General features: G+C 38.0%; 1 protein-coding gene across 1 annotated transcript in view; it reads right to left on the reverse strand.

The window, feature by feature from the left end:
• Positions 1 to 23,668, reverse strand: part of SATB1 (SATB homeobox 1) — a 73,357-nt gene that overhangs the window by 23,639 nt on the left and 26,050 nt on the right. The window contains exons 7-10 of the mRNA XM_062496201.1: positions 22,908 to 23,019; positions 20,138 to 20,592; positions 11,448 to 11,660; positions 2,980 to 3,135 (exon numbers count right to left, since the gene is read on the reverse strand). Of these exons, the coding sequence (XP_062352185.1) occupies positions 2,980 to 3,135; positions 11,448 to 11,660; positions 20,138 to 20,592; positions 22,908 to 23,019 (936 nt within the window). The remainder of the gene's footprint in view (positions 1 to 2,979; positions 3,136 to 11,447; positions 11,661 to 20,137; positions 20,593 to 22,907; positions 23,020 to 23,668) is intronic.

Here is a 23,668-nt window from a genome sequence, read left to right on the forward strand (position 1 = left end):
GGTTGGTCCTTCACCACTCAGGAGGATTTTAAAATAAAACTGTTAATCAACACGTTATTTTCTAATGTGTTTCCTCCGGACTTTTTCACTGCAATGAAAGTATTATCCCAGGATTCCCAGTTCCACTTTTGCCAAAGGCAATAATACAGCACAAGGGAAGATGCTCATTTTTTACCTTGGTGTTACCCAAATAGAAACTCCTGTAGCCCATCATTTAATAGCAATTCTGTAAAAAGTGCTCTACTCAGCAGAACATTATCTGCAGTCTCCTGGCTCAGGCAAGCCCAGCCACCTTGCAGATGCTGACTGCATAGACATCCAATCTAATGTAGCCCCAAAACAGTTTATTGAGGAAAAAAAACATGGCAAGGCCTTCCAGCAAGCAACTACCTTTGTACCCTCGCAGAGCTGGTTTAGGTCGTAGACGGTTTTATGCCACAGCTCCAGACTGCACTCAGAAATTAATCAAGTTTTAATACCCCAAATAATATAAAACCAGCAATGTTCCATTTTAACGATTTAAAAAACGAAACTGTTAATCAACACATCATTTTCTAATATGTGTCCTTCAGACTTTTCACTATAACTTGGGTTATCTCAGGATTTCCAGTTCTGAGTATGGAACCATGAGTATGAAATTAAGAAAATATTAGTAAGATATCTCTCTCAAGAGAGGTTCTCTTAGAGAGTATGTTTGAACAAGCCTCTTTTTTGTGCAAGGGAGACTTTTTTGCCCCAAGAAATATTTACTCGAACCACTGAAGAGCTTCAATGAAGAATCTTTTACAATACATGTAAAAGACTGGAAATATATAATCTTTATATCATTATAACCACCATCATAATCTTTAATATATATGGCAATGCTACATATTTGAAGATTATTAATTGGATTACTAGCAGTCAGCTATCTTGAGAAGACCCAACACATCCTAGTCTACCTTGGAAGTTACTTCTGCAAAGCAGCTTTCTGGTACACTTTATCTAACTACAGACCTGAAAGCTTGCTAGACAAATAAATTAATATTGCATTGCTGAAACTGGGGAGAAAAATAACCCCTGAGAACACAGGTATGATCATCAGAGTAAAATGGAAGAGAACTATGTGTTTGGTGTTGTTTTCTGTACTTAGTAGCAGTTTGTACCAGAATCTAAATTTTATATGAATGTTCAAATAAACCTGCACGGTATCCTCTGGAAGCTTTCAGGCTTCATAGATTGCCTGTCTTTTTAAAAGTCAGCACTGGAAGAGCTGACCCACCTAGAAATTTTAAGGCTTTGAAATTAAATAAATATACTATTGCACAAATCAGATCAGAACAAAATTATGTGGACTGATAGACTGGCTTCATACCTTAGCTTTACAGAAGACTGCAGTGGAAAGGGGAAGGTGCAGAAAATGGACAGTTCTCTAATCTCAAGTTTTGACATGTAAATAAAGACATCTGAGGAGCACACAGGTTGGGAGCTGCTGTAACATTCTATCATAATTAGAAACATTTCAAGAGCTCTGTAATTTCCAATCAAAATTACAGTAATTTCCGATATACAAGCCATGATTCATGACAGAATTTTTACATTCCATGGGAGATTATAGTGGCCTGATGTATGACACACTGAGTACAGCACTAACATAAACAATTCAGTTTAATGTTTAAACAGCACTTGGTGTTTAGAATCCCACAATAAAAGAAACATATTATTGTTGAAATTATCACTTTGACAGTGATTGAAGGGTAGGCAGGCATGTGGCCTATAAAGCTATAATTTTTACAGTCCACAGCTTGAGTTTAATCATTTTGATACAACATTTCCAAAATATCCCTTTAAATGCTCCTTACACCATATAACTTAAGAGACAACATTCTTTCTGTACAATGAAGTGAACTCCAAAATGTGAACAGCACAGACATCAAAAGTTAATGCCTTGTTAAAAAGAAAACCAGCACTAAAATGCTGATAGCCCAAGAAACATCAGTCTAACTGAGCTTCACCAGCTTCCCTTGGAAGGTGCTGAATTTTTCCATGAAGTAATTTTAGAAAAGCAAAGAAGTAGTGATTAAGTGGATTTAACACTTGATCTAATATGAAAATTCAACATTGCAACCATTGGTGCCTTTGGATTTGTTTCAAGCATTTATATAATCATAGTCTTTCTCATTTTTCTATATGTTTTTCCTTTACTTCTTGAGTACATACTCACTTAAATCAATGCTTTCGCATACTCCAGTGATCTTTCTCAGAAGACATGTCATTTATGATAATCACACCCAATAAGTGCCTGCTGATTTCCCTCTTGCCACTAAACTTGACAGAAAATCTTCAGTTAAAGAAAACAGAATAGGAAACCACAAAACAAAGGCTTAAAACGGAATATGCAACACATATGTATGCACACAAGCAGATAACCAAACAGACATTGTGTTCCACAAAAGTATGCATTTTTTCTCAGCTATAATTTGAACAACTGTAATTTTTGTGGGTATTTTCTTTTATTTTTGTCTTTTTTTTTTTTTGACAGTCCACCTCATGCACAGTCTCACCAGTGGGTCTGACTAAATATTTTTATGCAAAAAACCAGCACCCCATCATTCCTCATTGCAGCACATGTGATTGCAAAACACCAAAGCCTCGAGATTAATTTGGCAGCAATACCCAGATCTGGACCACAGCTCTTGCCACATCCACACCAGCTAAGAACTGATGAACCTGATCCCTTCTGGGACATGCCAAGACCCATGGGCACACAGGGAAGGTGTCTGGCTGGTGGGGAAAAGGGAGAGAGAGATCTCAGGAAGCTGCTTCTCTACCCTGCCTGGTCCAGGGCAACCAAAGGCTGCCTCCAGACTCGGCAAGAAGCTCTGAGTTGTTGTACTGGGCTGGTACACTGACCCAGCTACCCATGTTAATGCACATGGAAACTGATCTGGGGGAATAATTGCACAGGACATAGAGCTCTTTGAGCCCTGGGGGTTTTACCTGGCTTTTGGTTGCCGCAACCTTCGCAAACAGTGCTTGGGACACCTTAGCTCTCTTCATTTCCTGCTGAATCTCATCATAAATGGAAGCATTAATGTTCATGGAATTGTTTTCCGGTTTTCCATTCCTCTCTGTAGCAATAGTAGCAGTTTTGACCTAGAAAATATGAGACATTTTTCATTAGGAAAATGTTATTTTTCTCTCTTTTGCCCTCCCTAAGTAGCTCCCCTTTGCATTTTATTCCTTTGCCCAATCTTTCTCTGATATTCCTTCAGCATTTTGCAGAATAAACATTCTAAGTTATCAATGGTTCAAGCAACTGGGAAATGGGAAAATTCAGTGCATTGTAAAAGGTGAATGCATCTGAAATAGGAGTTACCATTAACAGACCACTGACAATTTCAATGTCATAAATTAGATGGAAACCTGTCAAGCAGTTTTGTGGAGACTTGTGAATCCTTGCATGATTTCTTTGCCCCACACAAATTAACTAAAAATTGTAACTGCAAGATAAAATAATCTCTAATGAAATAGAAATCTGACAGATATATCTTGATTCATGGCTTAGACCCAGTACACTCAAATGCATGATAATGTTGAAAAGTTGTGGCTTTAGATTGAATTTTTAAAAACTTATTTTATCAGTTTAGTTCTTAAGATGTTTATAAGAGAAAGTTTAGAATAATGCATACTTTGACCACTCCTTCATGAAACCAAGACAGGACTTTCTTAAAGCTACTGATTCTAGTTGTATTTCACTTACATACATCAAATATTTATTCTTCTTGCAGTCCAGATTAAATAAACACCAAACATGTAAACAAGATAGAATGATTACAGTACCACCTTTATGCTGCATCTGCAGCATTAAGGAAAACAACAAAAAAAACATCAGTAGTGTCATGATGTGCAGGAGACTATCCTTTCCTTCATCCTCTGGAAATGATGGAAGTGATGTTTCAACACCAAGCATCATCCCACCAAGGTTAGACTGCAGTTTCTGCAATATCAGTTGAGAGGTACAAAAAATCAGCAGGTACTCAGCTTATCCTTCAATATTCTCAGTACTTAAGGATAATGTCTGTCTTTAGCAGTTACTCTTGCAAGGCTTGCTCAAGATTAGTGGACCTAATGGGCCACTAATCCTAAAGTGGATGAGAGGAAAGGAAAACTGAATTTCTGCCAAGAACCCACAAGGTGATGAGGCAAACAAAATCAAACCTTAAGATTTCAATTCAAACCTACTGATTCATACTGAGGTTATTGAGAGCTGAATTAATTTAGTTATTCTGAAGTTACACAGCTAGTTTAAGACAGTCATTCAGCCTAATACTAAATCTAAAGCACAAAGCCTGGCACATCCAGAAGGTGATTCAGCCTACTCTTAAGTACGTGTCTAAACCCACACTTTCACTATCAGTTTGATCCAGTGCAAGTCAGCATCTTCCTGTGCTCTAAAGTCCCTTGAGGTTCAAAAGGAAATCATGACAACATGATAATTGATTTTTTTAATCTCACTCTCTACAAGCTTCATGTCACAGAATCACAGGATATGGGAGTCCAAGGCTTTGGATCAGAGATGTGCTTAGGAAAATCAGCAGCCCATTTTTTTCCTATAAATGCCATGCTCAGTTTGTGTTAGCTATCATCCATAGTGCTTTTAATATAAAATAATCTAGCCCAGAAACTGGGAGTACATGCCACTTTTGCTGAGCCTGATTTGTCCATCAGGCTTTTCAGGAACTGTGCTAACACATGCCCATTAACTACAAGGGGCAAAACTCCAACAAGAATAAGGTGTCCAACAAGCACTTCCCTTCTGGCAGGCATTAGCACTATCTGGTGTCTGAAAACAAGGGTCATGAGTAAAAACAGAAATGAAGAAAAATCCAAGAATGTGGCATCCAGTTAATAATGTGATTTTTTTTTCATCTGAAAACAATTAGTACTTTGCAGTCATGCCCTTTTCTGCAGCGTGACATTTTACCAGTGACATTGCAGCAGAGGACGGCCAAGCCTGGACCAAAGATTGCTCAGAAACATTTGAGACACCTGGCAGCAGGCAGTGAGGAGCAGCACCATGAAAGTCTCTCCTTCCCACTGCAGAGCAGGAAAAGGTATGCCTCACACCAGACAAATCAGTACAGGGCTGCAAAAGCAGGTGCATTTCCTGAACATCATACAGTGAAATAATTTAAAAATACAAAACTAGTGGCAATTTTAGAACCTTTAAATATGAAGGACTTTCCAGAAGATAACCGACAAGCGATGGGTATGTCAGGCGTACAACTGAAGACAGACTTATCTGTGTGCACGTAAAAATCAGCCTAAGCTAAATTAGAGAATGAAAAAGTGATGGCTTTGTCAACATGCCTTCTTGAACCTTGGGTTTAAATTTTGGGAAACAAATTTCAGTCCTTCCCCCCAAAAATAATTTTAACTTGTAACTAATCTTTGGAGGACCCAAGGAGAAGATGAGAAGATGAAGGTATTCAGCTAGCATACACGAGTCTTTTGGGAAGGAAATACTTTGCTCTTGTGATCTTGATCAAAATGTGTCTCTTCTGTAAGCACACTGCCTTTTTGATTGCTACTGTGCTTCAAAAGACAGCTTCATGTTGTAGCAGTACTTCATAGATCACTTAACAGAGCAGTGAACACCCAAATCATCAAAAACCATCACACACCATGCTGCAGACATATTTTAAACTATGCTACTCAGTCACATTTTTTAATGTCCAATTTAATAAGGATATGCATTTAACCCAAGGGAATTACTGAAAATCCTCATTCTGGTTTGCAAATCACATCTATCTTTATACAGGTACAATAAATTCAACAGCATCTAATATGTCACCAAAGTTAAAACAAACAAACAAACTCCTATTGCCTTCTGTTGATATTTAATTAAGGAACACTAATTGAATTCTGAAAACACTAATATCTGCATCAAAAAGAAGTATTAGCCCAAAGATCTTCTGGGTAATAAAGTCTTAAATTTAAAACATGATGGGTTTGGGGATTACCAGGAGTTGTGGTTCTCAGTCATACCCTTTCCCTCTCCAATTCACTCCATTGGCCAAGTATAAAAATTCTTCTCCTGTCTCTTAATAATTTCTCTTCAAAGATCAGGTGTAGACTCTGGCTGGTCTAGATGGGACTATTGGTCTACTCTGGTCTGATGAATCTCATGCAATAATGTCAGTTAACCTCTTGGACAATATCCATACATAAAACTGTTTCATAATTTATACATAAGCAAGCATCTAGGCTGTCATGTTGAATTTAGAACTGAGTTCAAGACAGAGGCTGTTTGAAGCTGGGCTGAAAAAACACCTTCCTCCTCAAAAAAAAACAACAGAAAACAAAAAAGCTCTCAACAGTGCAACTTCAGGACTTGGGTGAGGAGGTGGAAAAAGTATTCACTTGGGAGCGAAAAACAAAACAAAACATAATCTCTCATCTCATCCACACTTAAGCACAACCTCCCACCCCACCCACAGCTACAGCCACATTTTCTGTTTAGGAAAGAAATGATAGATCAGCTGTTTTTTTTGGTTTTTTTTTTTTTGACAGTAACCAAATTTTGCAAATACCAACTGAAGAGGGAAGCATTATTTTACAAATGTAACACACTGAGAATCAGGAATTCATTTGGCTATATTCCTATCACCAATCAATCTAGTCTTCTAAGAATACTTGAAAAAAAAATAACACATCCATCTCCTCCTGGCCTACCCAGATATATCTTCTCATCAAATAAGACTGATTGCAGCAGCAAGAAGTTCTGGATTAATTCAATTTTCCTAAAAAAAGGGTAAGTTGTCGTAAAAGGAATAACCAGTATGAAGAGGTTTTCACAAACATGGAAGCTCATTCCTTCCCCATTGAAACTGAAACAAAAAAATCTTATATAACACATTCTCATAAGTACTGTTTTAGCTTGGGAACAAAAATCTTCTTTAATCCTGGTTTAGCTTTTAATATTACATTGTACATTAAAATTCATAAAGTAGTTCATTCCAGGCAAAACAAACTACTTTTCAGTTCTGCTCTGCAAATAGCAGAGGAGGTACAATAAATGCTGTTGCTTTCAGAACAGCTTTTATCAGGACAAGGTTTACTACTCCATTATTACAGTGGCGCCTGGAAGTGCAGCTATAGTTAAGTGTCAGGGTTTCCATTAACTCTCCTCCATGGTGGTTTTTGTGGGGGTGGGAGGAGAGGATTGCATTTATTATTTTGTTCATTTTACTTTCATTAAAGTGCAACTTGGCACAAAGATTATCAACCTAAATCTCAAATTTTGCCAACTTTAAAATTTTGCTGGTGGTGACATATGGCACATGAGTATGAGGCTAGAACTCCACCATAAAGTTTCATGGAAGCTGGTGTTACCCAGAACTCCCTGCAATGGAGATTCACCAGTCCTCAAACACCATCAAAGCAGTGCTCTCCTAGATGCCAGTCTTTCAAGAGTAACATCCTATCTCTGAGACCCAACTCACGATTATTTTAACATGAAGGAACTGTAATTTATCTGCAGTCAGAGGGAGGCCAGGATTGTATTTATGAGATGAAGGTTTTGGTCAATGAGTACCTAGAACCATGACTCATGCAAGATTTGTAGCTACTTCTTAAAACATTGCCTTGTAAAATAAAATAATATTCTGCTCTTGATGTTACACGTAATCTATTTTTACAGAGGATGATGATGGACCCATGGGTTAACACAAATTTTCTTTGGGGAATATGAATGGCAAGAAAGATTTCTTCCTTGGTTCTGCTGAAATGGAGACTTCTTGTCCTGAGAAAGAAGTGTTTATAACTGCAGTATAGCTAAAAACCTTTAAGCAGAATATTTTGGAAAAGAAAATCTGTGACTTGGCCACCTGTCTCCATCCTCCCCCACAAACTGTACAGAGGAGGGGGGAATCATCTTCCCTCCACATCCCAAACTGCCCTGATGAGACATAAAGACCACCCCTAGCACCTCAGCATCCTCTAAAGTATCCCCAGATTCTCTCATTTCCACATAGTATGCAATAGACTCATTCTCTCAACTTGATCTAGGAATACCTCAAAAGGGCATCTGTGGAGTGATCTGCAAGACTAAGGTGTTGGAAGAGTGGCAGGGGGAATTATTACAAGAAATAGAACATGAAATGAACTTTTCCCTTCCTTCTAGATTGCAGAGGTTAAATGATGTCTCCATGCAGTACCTACCTGATGGAGATGCTAACACTTATAAACTCCAGTGCCCCAGGAAATAGCCTGACAGACAGGCTTCTGCCCAGGGGTGGCAACTCGAACAATGTCCAAGGGAAAAATCCTTGTGTACGCCGTCTCCTTGTGCTCAGTCCACCAGTGTGGAAGATAGTAGCAGACTTTTACAACTTGACCAGCTTAGAGGGCTATACACACATCCCAAAAGCTCATGCATTAGAGGCTAATGATTTCAATTAAAAAAAAAAAAAGAGTAAGATTTTGCATTTTGTTTAAGTCAGAGAGAAAGGGAGAACTAAGGGGGACAAAGAACTTCTTAAAGGATTTCAAAAAAGAATTGGAAACAATCCAGATACATTAGTTGAAGTAGCAACTAGTAAGAATGCTGTAAAAATGAGATAAATTCAATACTGTTCCTTCTAACTCAGGCACCAGGGTTTATGCTGAGTGAATTCCTACTATCCAATCAGACCTCCAAGGTCACACTTTTTGTTTTTGCATACAACAATACAAAATTTACACAGAACAAGCTCAGCTGCTAAATGGTTAAGTCTGCTCTACTGTCTGGCCACCAGTTGGCAACACAAAAATGCAAAATAGATCCTTTTCAGGATGTTTATTTTCACATCCTTCCGAAACTGATAACTTGCAATTGCAAAATAAACCTTCATGTGTGGCATATTAGCTCCCATTTTTCATGGTTTCATAGTTTAATTGTTTCAAATGTTACACTGGTCTAAAAATTTAATATTAAATATGTTGGCTCTTGCGTAAATTCTGTTGTCAGGATAAACGGTCTGTTTTCTCTTTCAACGGTTATCCGAGAAGCTCATAGCCAAGCTGGAAAAATATTATGCTATATTCCTGCAAAGTAATCCTTAAATAATTGCTTATAATAAATTTAGTAGTAAGGATGATCATAGTTTTATTTCCTTAGTATCAAATATTCAATAAACTGTGGACATTTTGGGGGAGGTACCACAGTAGCAGTTTGCATTAAAAATTTTGCAGTATCCTGACTGTAATTTATTTCTACTGTGATTTGCAAAGTTATACTTGCCAGTGTTACAACTACAATTTCACTATTATTTCAAGCATCAAGTATTGTAGTTATCTTACCAATACAGATATTTCAATTTTCAAACTTAGGACTCTGAACACTTAGCAGCAGGTGAAAAGTGCTTCTGATGTTTATAGTGGGGAATTCTGGAAACATGTAAGAAGGTCACAAAGAATCACAACTCAGAGGTTTCTACATTCTCAATTCATTCACAAGGGAAAAGGTGTGTGTTTTGCTGAATGACAGAGAACAGCACAACAACAGAAAAAATAAGTGCTTTGCTCTGTAGACCTCAAGTACTAGTCTACAAGGTTTCCTTGTAAACTTGTTTCCCTTTTGAAAAGGATTAAAACAAACGTATGCTGTTTCTACTTTGAACTGTCGCAATTAGGTTAACTATACTCCTGACTCACGCTAAAAAAAATGAAATGTAATTATGAACAAGAGCACAGTAGAGACAGATAGATTCAGTCTCCCCTTTCCCACTGAATTTGGACTTACAGTATGTTTTGTCAGTTTAGAAAACCCCTAAGTCTCACTTTCTTTCTGGCTGCAAGGGATTTATACAGTTTAAAGTGTGAATTAAAACCAGCACAAGGACTACCTCTGACTTGACACCCTTCAGGAAGGTCCTCTAATTAACTCTGTTCTTTAGCTGTGAAATTGCCCAAGACCACTTGAGACAGAATGAGACATTACCTTGGCAGAAAGGGATAAGTTAAGAAGGAGGGTTAGCCTTGGCTCTGAATTACCTGGGCTGTGGGAGCAGGTATAGATATTAAAACAAACTCAAATGTTATTTTAAACACAGTTATCTCTATTTAACTATATCCCACTAAAGCAATACTATGTAAATAGATTCTTGTCCTTTATCATGAAGAATATCTATAGTGGATTTTACAGACTAAACTCAAGTTAATGATAATGAAACTACACCATTAGTACAACCTGCTTTTTTCTGCTAAAAATTTCTTCTCTTGTGAAAAGTACTGCAACAGGCGATCTTCTGTCCTCCCTCCTACAATTTCGTTATTCGTTACTTTAGTGTGGTCCTTAGTATCCATTAACTGAAGGAAAATTAGGAAAATAACCTCGAGAGGAATTTATAGCATTCTGAACGGGTATAGAACATAGTCACAGTCACAAGCCTATGACTGGTTAAAAAAATCCTGCTGTTTTTGTCAAAAACTCACCCGACGCAAAATTCCCACAATCCCAAATCCTTGCTTCGTTTAGCAAAACTGGACTATACATGTATACAGCATGATTCCCACATATCTGCAGATCAGTTTGGTTTTTCCCTGCATAGGTACAACCTTGAGCCACAGCAATGCAGAGTATTTCTGAAAATATACAGGTTTTGGAGTGAACCATGTTTCTTTGTGGAAATCCTGTGCATTCCTACGGCTCACATGTATTTCTCCTGCACCTTAAAACAAGCATCAGAGTTTTCTTGATTGACACAAGGACTGCACCATTGAATCTCTCAGTCCCACTCTATCAAACTTTGCAATTTTTGAAGAATTGAATAAATCTTAGAGAAATCAATAGGAGTTTCATTTTAACAAATACTACATGAAGCTTTAACAAACATATCCAAGTCATTCAGAGCAATGGATATAGCAAGCCTGTTAATTTTACACAGTTGTCAGTAGCTCAAGCTGGTGAAAGCATGCCCAGCATTTTGGGATGGGATCTTCTTCCCCCCATCACTTTAGTTTTTCCTGTTTGCTTTCTGGAAGAATAATTTTTAAGGCACTACACAAGGTACTCACACTTCTGCTTTCACTCCTTCTCAGTTTAATGGTTCATAGTCTCCAAAATCCCTATCTGAAGCTATAACATTAAGAACCTAAGAATTGTAAGAAAAGATGACAGCTAAAAGCCATCATCTTCCATGCCCAGTAAAGGTTGTACCTCAATAAAATGAGCAAAAAATTCTGTAGGAAGCATAATGGATAGAATTAATCTTAAAATTAGAAAATAGGTAGTAATAAACTGCTACTATCATCCATTATATTTCTTAAATTTAATTTGTGATATGCACTGCAAGTAATGACTCTACGAGTGTTTAAAAAGTGCGACAGCACAAGATTTCTTCTTTTTCAGAAAGGTCTCACCCAGTGGGACAGTGAGAGAACACAACAAGCAAATAAATCCCAAGGCAGAGAGAGGGGTTTACTTGTGGAGGCCGGCTGGGCGGTGTGCTTATGAGAGGCGCCGGGCCCATCGCAGAGGCGGCGTTCAAGCTCCTTTCCCTTTCGTCCTGGTAAATTCGATCTCGTTCTGCTTCTGGCAGCTGCAAGAAGTTCTGCATAGCCCGAAGGTTTACCAGCAAGGACTGCGAGGCAGTCTTGGGATCCTCTTCTTTTCGGAGGATTTCTGAAAGCAAGCCCTGTAGGGAAGGAAGAAAAAAATAGGTTGGAGAGTTAGCCTATGTGAGTGTCTGTAAAACCCTGCTCTGCAAAGCCACTGCTCATCAGTCCTCATACTTCTTCCCACTGGGCTGGGAATGAGAACAGCAAATGCACTATTTGCTCCACATAGGATTATGTTAATGGCATTTTAGGTAGCAGAGAAGAGAGCCTCAACTGTACCCTTAATTTTATTAAGCACCTGTTTTAAATACAACATGAACGGAATCTTCCTAATAGGTCTTCCTCCTTTTCCTGGCTTAACTTGCCATGATATCTTTCACAGTCAACAGACAATCATGAGACATTAAGGATAAGTGAGATACACTGGGGGGTTCTCAGGCTTCACAGGCAAAATGCATACCCAACCTTATAAAAAAGGTTTTCCACATTTCTAGCAACTTAAATAGATCTTTGAAAGTAAGTTGTACTTCACAACTAATCTGAGACTATAAACTTGCAACGTTCCTAAAGTACTGCTTCACTGACTCAGGGCCATACTTTTTATAAGTCAATATTTCTTTCTAAGGGTTGCATACTGGAGTTTAACAACAAGTTAGGAAACTCTTTGGATGCCCTCATGTTCTTCCTTCTTACACCTTCCTCTCTCGTCATCAGGAGAACCCCAATCCTCAAACAGTCCATGGCCTGGGATATTTATATTTAATGTCAACAGGCTCTTGACATCTCCTCTCCACACTAGATTCTCCTTTTAAATATGTCAGGCATTCAAAATGCTCTACTGTCTTGGAGTAACAAGATGGTGATAAGAAAGGTAACTTGCAAAAGCAGATGTCAACTACTACTTAGAATAAATGCTGTTGCTGTACTGGGAAAGAGAGGATTGGTATGGGAGGCTCTTATAGTGTAACAAGGGAACGCAGATGTGAATTTCAATAAATAACATAACCCAATGTTTCTTTTCCTATATAACTGTTGTAAGTTATTCAGGATAACGGAGGGGCAAATAGAGAGGGAAGCAGACAATAAACAAGCCAAAACCAAGATAGGTAATGCTGAATATATCAATTCCTAAGGGGGTACAGGAGAATGATATGGCCAAGGGAATCTTTTGGGCAGATCTGATGCTCACAGAACCTGTGGAGTTGTCACCTGTCTCAAAGGTCTTATTCTACTAGGCAAAAGACCCTTAGGGAGGTGTTCTGGGCAAATCTGGAAGGAAAAAATCATTTCCTTGGGTTATCTTTAGTGCCAAACCAGCACAGGAGGTGCTGCTGAAAAGCCATTGCTCTCAAGCAGCTGTGCTTAGGTAGGACCAGGGCGCACCCAGTGTGGGTGTGAGCTCTGCACTTCGCCTTTTGGGCGATGAGGACAGAGGTATCAACCACTACACCCCAGCCAGTGTGGTCCTCATGGCCCTGTCTGTGCTTGCATGCATAACAGGGAAATGGGATGGAAAAGACCAATCTTTCCAGCATTAAGCAGGAAAAATATTTCAGAGGAGAATAAAAAAAAAATCTTGGGGGATACTTTCTTACCACTTTTCTTGTTCCCTCCTGTTTTCTGGTATCCAGGCAGAAATTACTCAGAAGGTAAATAAACAAGTTACTGAAAAAAGTAGCATTTTGGCAATGTTTTAATTTTTTTTTCTTAAAGGTTAGTCTAATAATAAATTTACTTATTAGCAAACATGGAAAATAAATTTGTGTCTATAATTTTTTCTACTTTTAAGTAACAAACCCACAGTTACCAATGTTTGTTAGTGGTAGGGTTACACAGTCTACCTCAAGAGGAGGTACAAAATGATTTTGTTCTACTGGAGACAGTCATCTGTCTGCAGTGCACAGGATTCAGAGAACAGAAGAGAAAGATTTAGTTTGGAAGGGACCTTTACGATCATTGCATCCATCCATTAACCGTGCACTGCCAAGTCCACCACTAAATCCTGTCCCCAAGTGTCACATGTGTTTTAAATACTTCCAGGGATTCCACCACTTCTCTGTCTGCCTGTTCCAGTGCTGAATAACATTTTTGAGGAAGAAATTTCTCCTAATATCCAATCTAAATATCCCCTGACATAACCTGAGAACATTCTCTCTCACCCTGTTACTTGTTACTTGGCAGAAGAGACCAAAGCCCACATTGTTCATCTCCTTATAGGTAGTTGTAAACATGTGTCATTTCTGACTGTTTCTGTGATGGAGACACCTCTCCAAGAAAAAATGAGCAAGAAAAACTAAACTCAAGTGGACTGATCATTGTCAGGAGGGAAGGCTCCTAACAAACAGCCACCCCACTGTCAGCCACAGGAAAGGTCCTTAAAAAATAAATACTTTAGCCCATAATAGAAAATATTTGCTGGTAAAAGCCTTAGCCACATAGTGGACAGCTAAAAAAGGTAGAAAAAGCTGTTTCTCATGTATTACTTTTCCCTCTTCAGTGAAATAAGTAAATAAAGAAAATGCTGCTGGTTTCTTTGTTCGTTTTTTTTTTTTTTTTTTTTGTGTTTGTTTTTTTTTTGTTTGTTTGTTTGTTGGTTTTTTTTTGGTTTTTTTTTTAACTTCTGCCTGCATTTCCACTGCTGTGGGACACCTCTTGGTGATTAGAAATGCCACTGAGTATTCATTCTCCTCTCTTACCCAGTCACTGCCATGACTCTTTGAGTTGGGAGCAGAGGAGAGGACAGGGATGCAGAGAGAGGAGGGGAGATGACAGAGCATGGAGAAGACAACGAGGAGTTTGTTTCTAGGCTCTAAACCTAAAGGTCATAATATGTGAGGAAAAATCATGAAAATGAAGAGGTAATACCAAGAGAAGGCAGTCCCAGGTTCACATATTACTTAATTTGTACTCCTTCAATTTTTGAGCACAAAACTTCAGCTAAAAGTTGTTAGACAGGATGTACAATGGGAAAAATCCTAGAAAGAAAATACTGGCTCTCACATTCTGGCCTGTGCTTATGTGCACAGATTAAGTGTACATTTTACCAGGCTTGATATCAGTCTTGGTACGATCTCCTGATATTGTACCTCAAGCTGCATAAAAACTGAGCATGTTTTGCAAAGAGATTATAAGCACTGTTAGGCTCAGAGCCCTCTGCACTGTTCCTCCTTTGTATTCTTTTTGCACTGCAAATGTATTTTTTTTAAATATTCCCAGGTTTCATAGGTTAAAAAAAAAAAAATTTACATGTCATCACAAGTATAATTCATTACTAATGGCACAAAAATGTTCAGTAAATATTATCAAGGCTTTCAAAAGCTCATTACAAATTCTTTAAAAATGGAGATAAAGTGTCTGCCAATATGAACAAAAACACTGCCTGTCTGGCCCCCAGTTTGTCTCCTCTTTGAACGTAATCACTGATTCAAATTGATTTTTATCAGTGTGATAGAACTTCAAAGCTTACAGAAGAAACATGCAATTCGCCCAAACCTTCCCAAAGCATGCAGAACATCCCTGAACACTATCCCTCTTGGTTGCAGGGTGCTCCTATCCCATGTCCAGGTGGAAGATTATTCCCAAACTCCACCCCCAAGCCTGGATCCTAGCCAAGTAAGTTATAAGCAGACACATTTATCTATGTCGCTTAGTAGCAAGAGGAGAGCTGTCATGATAGTGTAATAGCACCTTTTTACCTTTTATTCAATAGTGATATGGATAGTGTACTTTTTCTTAAATTACACTATGAAGAATTATATGAATACAGTGGCAATTTCTGTTATACTTAAGCAGGCAAATTTCTCTCTACCACATAATTTACAGAACTCAAATTCAATAAAACATTACATGATGGTCCATTACTGTTATCAATTTTAAATAATCCATCTTCATTTTTCATTTTACTGGAAAATAAAGTGTGCCAAAGACAAAGTGGAAGGAAAAAAAAAAGTAGTGTCTGAGAAGGTGGTTTGTGTAAACTAAGATTTTGTTTTACAATTACACAGAGCCGTTTAGTGCATCCAAGCATTCTCCTTCGAAATAGCAATTGCCCAGAATTAGCATGATCAGAGTCCTAAATACACAGAGGTTTTCACATATGAGAAAAGGCATTATACATGAATGAAAGGCAGTACGTCCTGGCAGCTAATATTTTAAACAAGCATGGGGCTCAAGCAGAAATGAGGGAGAGAGAAAAGTAGGAAACACTGAGAAATATTTGAAAAACTTCAGATCAAATGTTGTCACTTATGGGGAAAAGTATCAAGATTCAGACATGGAAAAGGAGCAAAAAGCACTCTTCCTTCTTTCCTGGAGACAGAGCCATAAGGTCACTATAACAGCACCTGAGTCCCTGCAGCAAACCTTACAGCTTAAAGTGTACACAAATGGAGGCAGGCAGCCCCCAGTTCCAGTTCCAACCACAACCATGACTAACACAATTCCCGGCTCGCACAGCGCGGGCTCGTCACCCCGCCATGCACCAGGCCAAGCTACACCTTCGAGTCAAATGTCAGACTGGCTGTGGGAACCCAAGCCTTTCACTTCCTGACTCATGCTAACATTTAAAAACATGCAACAGAAACAGGAGAGGAGCTTATTTATTTGTTTAGGGCTCTGAGGGTACTTCAACCCAACAAATGTTGATGCTGCATTTCAGCTCTAAGAACAAAACAGAGTAGAGGAACTCCCAGTTTAACTTAACATTTGAAACAGCAGGCAGAGTCTCTCTGCTGATGGGGGGTGGTGGCACCACACCTTGGGGTCTACCCCAGTGTATCATCACTATCACCCCTATGGTTGCTTGGGGCTACCCAGGAGAGCAAACTGTCACGGATCACAAATACCATTTTCTATCCTGCAAAGCACAAGAAAATACTGAACTTGCTCTTTCAAGACATTAGAGGTATCTGCACAATGCACTGAAAAAACAAAATATTATGTTTATTAATTTGATGAACTGGCAACTGAAACATAAGCATCTCAATTTACCAAAATTATCCTGGCAGACTGGTAGTCACCTTTGGACATCTTGCTTGAGGTGAAACTCAGATCTGCCAGCACAAGTACTAACTCAACAAAGTTTTCCACAGTGCACTGAAAGGAGGTGCTAACAGGATTCAACCTGTTTCTCTGCATCTAGTGAGCTGGAATCACAACTGCTGAAGGACAAGCAAAACTTCAGATCCCACTGTACTTTGAAGACTTCCTAGAAGGACCATAGAGAAATTCCTCCTACCAAAACTGCTTCTCCCTGCAACAGTTGTCCTGTTGTGCCTGTATAGATGTGAAGCTTCATTCAAGTTACAGGTATCTGGATTTTGATTAAAGTTTACAAGGCACATTCTTGAGGATTCAGTTTTGAAATTACCATTTAGAACTTAAGGGTAGGGGGGAAATAAGTCAAGAACACATCAAAGTCACAATTTTTCTTAAGAACTAACTTCTAAGGTATAGCTAAGGGTTGTTTTTTTTTTTTTCCTGCTTTATAGATAATTAGGAATAGTAAAAAAAGACATCTAGTTTTCAGAAGTATTTTTGTTAAATCCTTGGATCATGGAAAGATAGAAATATTTGTAGTTGACATTTTTGCAGCCAAATTAAAAAATCTTGAAAATTAGGATCAAGTGTTGAATTATGACACTACACTGGTAGAAACTTCCCACCCAAAAACCATCACCAAATTCTGTATTGATATTGTGGAGCATAAGTCTGAAAAAAAAAGCATCCTCAGCCAATTTCAAAGTCCATTTTATTGCCTAAACATTAAGCTAAATCTCTCTTAATTTATAGATCGCTTCCTTCCTTAACTTCTACACTGAAAGCAAATCTCTCCCCTCATCTGAGACTGTATCTTGACACCAGGGTTTTCTTGCACAGAACTCCTAACTGATTTCAGTGAGTTCTTATGCCTTTTGAAACTGATGGCACGATATGGTCCCTGGAGACGGCTCAAATATGCTTATGACAGTTTCAAAAATGTCAGTGGTAAGCCTGAGTTAGCTTTCTATCTCAGAAAGCAGAACATGAATTTAAAGAAGTGTTTTCACTTTTCTAGCCAAAAAAAACAACCAAAAAACAAAAAACAAAACCAGAAAGACAACTTAGGATATTACATCACTATTAGAAAATAACTCCTCAACAGCATCAGTTATTAAAGCACTATCCTAATTTTAGCTCAATGTGATGTATCCTTGAATAAGCCATGAAGAATTCAGAAATACAGCAAGCAGAACAAATTTTAAAAGTTTTCATGTAAGAATTGTTGTTACCTGCATTTACCCTTGGATATAAGCTGTCACTGTGGGTAAAATTAACAATTTCCAGATTTGCAAAGGTAAAATGCACCTTCAAAAAAACTCCTCTGTATTTCAGTGGGGTTTTGCTTAATATGAAAAGTCTGCTGAGATATTTATTGGTCAAACTGAGACTGACACTCTCTAGGCTCCTAATATTTTTCCTTTTTTCTCCTTATATTTGCCACAAAACATAACATATACTGCAAAACCTTAGCTAGTTAACTGCAAATACTAACTTAATTAGAAAAAACAATTTGTAGGATGTAGGGATACTACTTTGTGTTCTTTTAAATAGATGCATTTGAAAATTGCAAAAATATATAGGTGTATTTCATATCTCTTTGGGGCATTGTTTTCAGTGTTCCAGAACTGGAGTTTCCCCCCAGTTCTGGGTCATTCTCACACATTTTACCAAGCTGGTTAACCAGAAAGTGTGGGGGAAAATTGAACTTTAAACAAATATTTAATAACATTTGTAGTAAGAAAAATACATAGCAATACATATTTTAATATATATTTAGTGTAATAATACTAATATTAAAGTAAAGAATCAGTATTTGCACTAGAAATCTTGTTCTACAGTTGCATTCATCACATCAAAAAATCATTTTCTCCTATTGTGTCATATAAATTCAGTGTCCAGTCAGAACCAATTAACCTTGTATTTCAGGTAACAAATGCTGCTTATGCACAAAGGACATAGCAAAAGCTGTATGCAAAACTAGCTGACAAAAACTGAACACTTCAGAGGGAAGAAAGTTTAGCTAAAACAATGTGCTTTTAGGCAAACCTGAGAAAGAACTAAATATAAAATAAACTTTATTTTCTGAATTACTTGCTTGGCTTTTTGTCCTGGTAAGATGGCAGCTGCAAACCACTGCAACATGAAGCTACTACTATTGCTTTAATACTTTAGTGTATTAATAATTAAATGTTTAAACACTGTATTAAGCAAGACTCATTTATTTGCAAATATAACAACTCACACTGCCTAGACCTAACTTAATGTAAATAGTCCCTGCATGAGTTCATGTAATCCATGAAATTTGGTATGAAAGGCCCAGATCTTGAAAACCTCCTCTGCTCTAAAGAGGAAAGACACATTTACACACAGAGACCTACAGAGAATTCACACAATGACTCTACTTTCTTTTAGCTAAAGGAGGATGTAAAATATTGTAAGGCAATAGTAATTCAGAACAATTATAAATGACATGTTGATTCAAACGTACTACCAGAGCATTTGAAGCAGAATTTTTTATTCTCCAACAAAAATGTTTCAAGAGAAGCTCAAATTATGATCTTTTTTGTTGTACTATAATCTATAATGGGCAAATTGCTCCCTAAGTATGTGTTTTCATTTAAAAATGTGGAACTCAAAGCAAATTTACCTATGTCTTTTTAAAACATTACTAATTTTTGAAAAGTCCTATTAAAAATATTTTATTTTGTGATATACTTCTAAAATCTTGAGATCTTTTTATTTGTATCCAGTATACTGACATTTCTTCCATAATTTCAGCTTGATTAAATTCCATGCAACATGGCATTAAGTTAAATTCATAGAGCAGAATAAATTATAACAGGGTTAGCTTCTAAAACAGGTGTAAAAAATAACACATTTTAGTGTTACTTATCAGCTTTGCTAGGGCTGGCTTTTTCTGCATTGAAGAGCTGAAGTATATGTTCTGATGTGGACACCGGCAAGTTCAACAGCTACTGTTATTGCAACAAACTGCAAAAATACATGAAGATAGTAGATGATCTAGAGATAAAGCTTTTAATTTTTAATCTTTTCAGAAGCCTTAAAAGATGATATTAGGACTTTCACTGGAAAATAATAAAAATAAATGCAAGTATGGCTAAAAGACCATCTCCAGTAAACCTGTGAAAGAAGATAGTTTGTTCAGTGCGTGCAGGTGGTCGGAGCAGGCACAACTCTACAACACAAAAGGCAACCTGTTGGGTGACTTGGTGAATGGTTCTGCATTGAGCTAGTCATTTCCTTTCCTGGGAAATTCAGCTATTCATAAGCCATCACAACTGGAGAGGAACCATGCTTCCTGTAAGAACAGCAGATATTTCCATCAGTAATGTATCAACATGGACAGAGATCCTGCAAGGAAGCATGGTTCCTTCAGAGGAGCTAAGTGACGAGGTAGAAATGTGAAGACAGACTTAGAAGATGGTGATTACTAATTAGCGAGAGAAAGAAGGGACTCAGACTTCACAAAGAAATAAGAAAGAAGAGGACTGACCTGAGTTCGGTTAAAAGCCACACGTGCAAATACTGCCTGTGAGATTCCTGCTCGTTTCAATTCATCACGGACCCACTGGTAGATTTCGGAAGACACCTCTGTGTTCGTTGAGACCTGCTGCTCCAACGGCTTGTTCATGGATCTACTGACAGGAGGAGGGTGGTTCAAGTACTGTTGGTTTAAGGACTGCTGGGCTAGAAGTCTGTTCACTGCATACTGCTGGTTCAACAACTGGGCCATTACCAGCTGCTGATTTACCAGCTGAGGGCTAATGGGAGTAGATACAAGTCCAGGGTGCAGGTTTGGAAGTGGGGTCCGAACTGATGGTTGACTACCATGAGAAAGCTGAACAGGAGATGGAGGCTGTTCGGCTGTGTTCCCTGGGACTGGCTGCTGACCGAAGTTGACATGGTTGGCACCTTGCTGGGATAGTTCAGAAAGGCTATCCATCTCAACTACAGCAGAAAAGAAACATTGAAAAGGCCAACATCAGACTGAAAATCACAAACTTGACTGTCCTCACAAGAAATGCTAATAAAAATAAACAAATGTAAAATGGCGCAATGCAACCTAACCATGAGAGGGTCACTGCATCCCACAGTGACAGACACAGGGGACTTCAGACAAAGCAGTAACCAACTAGAGATGGGGCAAAAACAAGAGACAAAAACCCACTCTGTGCTGCAGATGATGCAGGTGAAACAGCAAGTGCATCTGTGCAAAGGGTAAGGAGGGCTGTTGTGGGAAAACATGTCCCAGCCAGAGAGAGAGAAGCCCCCAGTGACTGGTTTTGCTCCTCCCATGAGGTCCCTGCCGTGACATCTGCAGTTCACAGCCACTGGAAATCTGTAACAAGCAGGGTGAGGTACAGATCTCCCCATGCTCTGCTAATTTCTAGATGCTGCATCAATTGTATGGGACTGCTAGGAACTAGTATAATTTATGTAAATTACACAGATGGGCTGCTTTATCTTGCAACCATGTATGCATGGTTTTTTTCAGTGACTTGCAACATGGTTGAATTTTTTTCTTATATTAACTCATCTGTCTTTGACACACCCTCCTTTTTAAATAACAGCACAGTTTTTTCAACTACAAGAGTTCTTCCAGTTCCCCTCTTGTACAAGATTAAACAATATAAAATAACTCTAGGTTGATATAAAGGAGTCTCTTTTTTATCAGCATTTGTAACTTTTTTTTTATTCTAAAGCTCTGGTCTGGAAATAGGCTTAAGAAAATAAGATTTGTTTAAAACCAAAAGTCCAGTATTTTCACAAAAGTCTTGTAGCAATTTTTTTCCTTATATTAGTATGGCTTTTTTTTTTTTTAAATTTTTTAAGGCAGTGTCTGAGCTTGTCATACTAATTATGATCTTCACTAACAGTTAGTTATCAGTGCAAGGCAACCCTTTCCTCCACAAGGATCGAAGCTGGATAGAGAAATCAGAAGATACATCCCTATCTTCCTGCCCTCTCTTATCACCAGCAGAAATTTGATAAATAAAAAACAAGCCAGTTGTTCTGCAGAGAGTTCTGGTGTCCATAGCCTGGATCAATACCCAAGCAGAGGGCCTGCTATTCCTCACACAGGTGGCTTTGGGGGCAATGCTGCCTCTTCTGCCAGCATTAGTTTACACAAGAATACACAAACACACATTTTCTATTCGCTGGCTTCACTGACTCTAAGTGAATGGAAGATGAACCTGTCTTGGCAGACCGTATAAGTAAAATTTTTCATGACTTGCCCCATGCAGGAGCACTGCTGCAAAGGACGTGGGGGAGGCTGCTGTGGAAAGGTCACTCTCCCCATATGGCCACTCTGCTGCCTCACACGTGGACCACCTGAAACCAAATGAAGTCTTACCACTAAATTTGGAGGTTTCAGAAGAAGGGCTCCATGTTGCACAGAAGGTACAAAGTAGATTAAGGAAAGAAGCTGCCTTTTTTCACTCAGGGAAAGTAGAGATCAACCCAAGTGGGCCATTCACTCGGAACAGTAATTCAAGCAATTATCACAAAAGTGATGCATTGTCTTCATTACAGCCTTAAGCTATAAAAGGCAAGGAACCCGTTTTGGTAGATGAATGGTTTTGATTCAAATACTGAAAGCTAAGTCAAGCTCAAAATTCAATCCAAATTGAGGTTCTATTTCTCCATTCTGTTGAAATCTGTGTAGAAATTTTCTGACATAAAGTGTTCAAAATTATGTGAACAGGTTAAGAAAAATAAAAGCTATCACAGAATTGATAGATTTTTTTTTCTCCAATAATTTACTTGTGCTTACTACAGGAAGCAAACAATTGTCACAACAACTATTTGTTAAAATTAATTGAAATTAGGGTCTCAAGGTTAGATAAAGTTATGCATTTATGAAATTACTGAATTCCTACTGGAAGGTAGTGATAGCTATAGAAGATTGTTTCTTTAAATATACATTAGCCAGAGCGAGAAAAATACATACATTAAAAAATCAGTTCATCACAGTTCCAGGAACAGGTTTTCTAAACAATTATTCTGGGTGGTAGAAGATCTCTAGATTTACAGAATGACAGCTTTACATCTCTGGCAACCCAAGTCAGCTTGGCTGTTTCAATAGCAAATATTTATTTAAATGAATTCTTTCACTATATATGTACTTTCTACATCGACTCATCAAAAGCATCCTAAACTTATCATGAAGGGAACTGGCTTCTTATATGACTGTGACAGACCTCAATGTGACACATAATGGTATGTAACCACCATCAAGGCAATTTTTTTTTTTTGCTTACCCATCATATCTTTTGCCTTCTTGAAATGTTTATACCACCTTCCAAATTCCTGACATTTTGCTGCTGAGACATTTGCATAGTAAGTGCTGTTCACAATGGAAGAAATCATACTCTGTGTGAAAAGGGGAGAAGAAAAAAAAATCTGTAATAGAGAGTAGTACGAGTCAAAGCAGAAATTATTTCAGTTGTTGAACCATTATATTTTTAAAGTTTGAGAAACATATTGCATTTAAAATCCTATCATCCAAAGCCCTTTAAAAAACTCATTAACTGAGCATGAAAACAAACCAAGGTATATTGTAAATGGGAGCAAAAATAGCAGATATACTAAGGGAAGAACAAAGTTATTGACCAAGAAACATCATGCAATGGGATGGGCTCTGGACAGAAGATGCTAATCTTGAAAGTGAATTTTGCTCATCCTATTTCTGCTTTTAAATTTTTTTGATTGACCCTTCACATACCCACACAGGCATACAATTCCTACACTGCCTTTACAAATGCAAGCAGTGACCCATGTTACCCACGTCCAGTTCCTCTGTGCCACCTATCACAGAGTAGACCCCAAAAAATCATAGGATAAAACTTCATCTGAATGACCTATGAACAGGATAAAATATGGGGTTTATGGTAGAATAAAATATGTGTCTAATAACCCAAAATGAACCCAGCCTTGTTTTTCCTAAACAGGGTATTTTAAGTGATATGCAAAAACAGGCTTATGAAAAGCTTATTGTCATGTCTAATTCTGTAACTGAATA

This window comes from Cinclus cinclus, chromosome 1 (genome assembly GCF_963662255.1).
Source record: "Cinclus cinclus chromosome 1, bCinCin1.1, whole genome shotgun sequence".
Taxonomy (NCBI): Eukaryota; Metazoa; Chordata; class Aves; order Passeriformes; family Cinclidae; genus Cinclus; species Cinclus cinclus.